General features: G+C 38.0%; 1 protein-coding gene across 1 annotated transcript; it reads left to right on the top strand.

Moving 5' to 3' along the window:
• Positions 1 to 272: 272 nt before the first annotated feature.
• Positions 273 to 3491, top strand: GP9 (glycoprotein IX platelet). The gene is made up of 2 exons (XM_050904498.1): positions 273 to 328; positions 2224 to 3491. Exon 2 carries the CDS (start codon positions 2231 to 2233, stop codon positions 2813 to 2815), a length of 585 nt encoding a protein of 194 aa, XP_050760455.1. The 5' UTR covers positions 273 to 328; positions 2224 to 2230; the 3' UTR covers positions 2816 to 3491.
• Positions 3492 to 4775: the final 1284 nt, after the last annotated feature.

Below are 4775 nucleotides of genomic sequence, written 5' to 3'. Positions count from 1 at the left end.
GAAAACCACTAGATTTCAGATGAGTCATTTTAGGTTTTCCAGACATTGTCAGGTTTAATGGCAAAAATATATTAGCAACAAAAAAAAATTCAAAAGCATTTCCTCTTATCTGCAGAAAATACAAAAATGCCCCAAGCACTACATGCCATGACACGTCAACCATATATAGCATCTTCCAATGGGAATGGTTTCCCATTACGCATAGGAAAAAGCTCATCTTCTTTAACACGTTTCCTTACTGACTCTTTAAAAAGTCAGCTCCAGTTGCTATATGTACTCCAGCACTTTACCAAGCAGAGGGAAAGGAATCAAGAGGGAATAAATAAGCGTAAGTGTCAGTCAGGCATCTCATCAACTCTTCCTTTCTGCATTTTTGCCACAGTTCTTATTTCTATTTGATTTGGAATTTCTTGCTATTTATACATTAAATCAGAAGAGATCATCTTTTCTATAGATATTGCTTAACTTTTTTTTAGTCAGATTACATAGTCTGTCCTTTTAAGATGTCTACTTTGAAAAAACAGCTCTAGTAGATTTCTGGAAAAATAACAGAGGAGTATCTAGATTCAGACTAAAGATATTCAGACTAACTACTTGCTAACAAAGACATAGGAGATTGTTAAGATTAATATTTCAGCTTCTCTGTGATGAAGTTTTTAATTTTATGTAGCATTAATCCAATTTAAAATATAGGAATGTAGTATTTAGATCAGGAATCTAAAGCTGTCTAACTTTATTTTGAAAAGCTAATTACGTAATCCTTGTAAGTAAATTTAAGCAAATTAATTTAAAACAAAATCAATCCTTTTTTCCTACAATTTTAGTCTTTATTAAATGAAACTTCCTAGAGAAAAAAATAGCCTCAGCCTATTTTAAGTTTTTAAGAGGAAAACCTTTTTTTTTGAGTTCTAAAATATCTCTACACTTGAAAACATTATTTTGAAGAATTCTTTTTCCAAATTCCATTCTACATTAGTGTAATTTAAGCTCCTTATCGCCTTAGTATGTAAAAACCTCTTTTACTCTGTATTTATTGTTGTTAATAGGTCTGTTCTACCTGCTTGCTATTTCTCAGGCTTTGTCCAGTCCAAGTTTAAAATCATACTCAATGTGCTTCTAATGCTTGCCTGCAAACAAAGTTATACAACTGTTTTCACCTTCTTCAGTTAAAAAGGAATTTTCTTTAAGTGTATAGTGTATAAAAACCCAATACTTTTTACAGCATCTGCCATTCTCCAAGTAGTATCCAAGGCAATATACAGTCAGATATTTTTGTTTCAATACTTACTTACTGAAAATGAATTGGAAAAAAAAAAAGAAGAAAATACATTTTAATTATGGGATGTATTAAAATCATAAAGATGGTTTCAAGATTGGAAATTCCCCAACCTGTGCAAGGGAGTTTGTATTTCAAATTCCAATCCAGTCCCAAGGCTAGCTATGTATTTTTAAATGCAGAGAAGCAGTAGGAAATACAGGAAAGGAATAGCTTTAGAGGTTTTAAACTGCCAAACAGAAGGGACTAAGATGGAAGTCTAGTGGGATCCACTCTACAGAAGTGGGAATGACACAGCAAAAGGGATAATTACCTGCTAGCCCAAAGCACCGTTATTTAATCCCTAAAAGACAAGCAGTACCAGATATACAAAATTTCCAATTCTCTATTAATGCAAATCTTAAACCATATGTTCTCAGAGATGCATGAAGCTACAAGGCAGCAAAAAAGAACTTTTTGCCACATAAAAATACATACTTCCTGGTTAGAATCTTCATACTCTCAGAAAGAAGATTTTTAAACATTTACAATTATTCAATCTCTTAACTGCAATTTTGAAAACTGACTTCAATACACAATTTTAACACTAGACCTATGAAGATATAGAAACGGAATCAAAAACTTTGCCTAAAACTAACCTAGTTTTTACCATCGTCTCCTGGTGACATTCTGTTCCAGAACTTTGAATAATATATTTCATACAACTATGAAGGAAAAACAATGAACTAGAGACAAAATGGAAGCACTGTGCTCTCTCCCAGTTGCATTTGTGCTACTTAATGTCAGGAAGAATGGCTTTGTGGGAATACAGAAAGCTAAAGATTTTCTTCCAAAAACCTAAACCTCACAAGTAATCCTGAGAAAGAAATAGCTGTGTTTTAGTTCTGCATTTAGAAACATGCTAACGAATCACACTTATCACATTATTATTCTTATTCTCTGGGTAGTTCAAGCATGAACAAGACAGAATTCATCACTGTTGTGGGATTTGCCATATCGTTGCTGTTCCACATGACCCAAACTGAAGTCTGTCCTCCCTCCTGCAATTGTAAGTCACTGGGAGAAATGAAGGGTTTGCACATAGACTGCAGCTCACGGAAGCTGACGGAAGTGCCTGCCTTGCCCGTTAACACCAAGAGGCTTTATCTACAGAACAACAGCCTGACCTCGGTTCCTGCCGGTGCCCTGGACAGCTTGCGCAGCCTGGAGGAAGTGAAAACATTTGACAATCCTTGGAACTGTGACTGTCATATTCTGTATCTAAAACTCTGGCTAGAAGACGTCTCTCCACCCTCTCTTGCAAACACCAGATGCATAACCCCAGCTCCCATGAGGATGAAGCCCTTGAGGGAGCTGACTGGGAATGAGCTGGGGATTTGTAAGAGGCTTCTCCCAATCAAGGATCTTGACTTCTTTTGGCGAGACCTCATTTTAATCGCTGGAGCAATAATTACACTTATTTTAGTAGCATGGGCTCTGAAATTCTCAAAAAAGCTGGTCTGCCAAATGAACCTAAGCCAATATGACCCTAGGGGCTGACTGCTGGGGAGGCATACCTCCAAAAACCACAAGATACAATGAGCTGTTCACTACCGCTAGCTTGAACAGAAATATCAAACTATTCTACCACAAAAACCCACTTGCACTAGCAACACTAGTTTTAATGGTGAACATGCTACAAACAGATCCCAGGGCTCAAGTCCGGGTCCTCAGATGGGCAAGTCTGATTTAATTTCCTTTCAAAAATAAGCTTGGTGATGTATTGACAGGCAAGTTTCATTCTGCTGCCGTCTACTCACATGAAAAGTAGTTTCTAAATTCTTTAAAATCATTTAACTTAGCATTTTTCCACTGAATTCTCAGCTCCTATAGCAAGAAAATTTACATCCCCAAATCCTACACTTTTTAACATATGGAGATGAACACCGATTGTACTACTTTAGCAATTCTTTTCTCACTCGGAAGCTGTGTGAGTTTGCAAACCGTTATCCCCTCACAGTGTCCCAATGGGCTTGGTAGGACCATTCTTGTGTGCAAACAAATTCAACTCTCTCTTCCTCAGGTTCAGGAGTTTCCTGCCAGCAAAACCACTATGATTATATAGGCCAGCCACTGAATGTATCCCTTATTGAATATGTTTAAAGATGGACTGGTCATGAGAATATAATCAGTAAAAATAATTTTAAATATTGTTGAATTTCCTAGAGAGTGAACAATAAAAAAGCATTCTATGTGAAATTGAAATAATGGAGGCTTATTGAACATTCATACTCACCCAAGTTTGATCTCTTTCACAATTCTACATATTTCTGATTACAGTCCTAAGAAATTTCCAGAGCTGGTCTTCCAGTTTTACCACTGACATTTGATACACTGGATTTTATGCAACAGCTTTGAAGAGGATGTGCTCTCTTCCTTTCTCTTCTTGTGCCCCCCATCCTCCTAGAAAGAATGTTGTGGTGACTCAAGCATATTGTTTTCTCCCTAACCTGATTATTCACAAGACTCCAAGAACAGCAATTCATGCTGTGACCCGCTCTGGTCTGAAGTTAGGCTAGTTAGATGGGAGATCTCTGAAGGTCTTCTAAAATTAATACCACTGTTGGCAGTTCAATTTAAGACACATTTTGCAAATGCTCCTCCTAGCCCCAAACCGAGTTAGGTATTAGAGGTCATCCGCTGAAGACACTAAAGACTGCTTCGCTCTTTACCTAGCACCTTGTCACATCAGTGGGGTTCCTTGTTAAAGCACATAATATCCCTAGCAAAGCTGGTGGTTAGCTTTCTTCTGATAGGTGGTTTTGCACTTACCATGTGCTGTCACTTCTATAAGATGAGACTCACTCCTAACCACAAATACCCAAATCAAAGACAGCGGAAGCTCACAGGGATATTTCCAGGTCCCTCTCGCCCCTGCCAAAGCACTTCAGCAATATGGAGTCAAACTGTCAACACTGACTGCTGGCGACATTCTCAGACAGCTTTAGAAGAGACATGTTACTGTCTGTAACATATCTTCACTGTTAGCCCTCTCTCTCCTGCACTAGCAGGGAAAGGCCAATCTGAGACATCACCGCTTGTCAACCTAAACTGACACCAATTCAGGATGAGTCACTTGCCCCTCTCCATGACACAAGGAACAGCCACTGAGTATGGTGGGACTGCTGAAAGAACCTCTGAAGCGCAGATAGATTTGAGGAAAGGACACACACCATGGGTAGAAGGTTACACAATTTAGTAATAAAGTGTAGCATGGGGCTTTAGATTGAGAAAAGGAAAGGAATAGTCAGATGTCTTCCCTGTAAAATAATTAATGATCTGGGAGACAACATGCCCATTGCAATGTTAAAGTCTGCAAATGATACACAGTGGGGAACAAGAAGAGGGAAGTCATAAACGCAAAGAGCGGTGGGTTACTTGGAGTGCCAAGCAATCGAAATCAAGATCATACATCTAGAAACAAAAGATAGGTTGAGGACTCAATTCACAGAAGGCAAAT

This window comes from Gymnogyps californianus, chromosome 13, assembly GCF_018139145.2.
Source record: "Gymnogyps californianus isolate 813 chromosome 13, ASM1813914v2, whole genome shotgun sequence".
Classification (NCBI taxonomy): domain Eukaryota; kingdom Metazoa; phylum Chordata; class Aves; order Accipitriformes; family Cathartidae; genus Gymnogyps; species Gymnogyps californianus.
The sequence above is the reverse complement of the archived record's forward strand: the minus strand, read 5'-3'. Positions and strand labels throughout refer to the sequence as shown.

What these genes read in the sequence shown, in the direction of transcription:
- GP9 (XM_050904498.1), top strand. Translation starts at nt 2,231, where the DNA reads ATGAACAAGACAGAATTCATCACTGTTGTGGGATTTGCCATATCGTTG.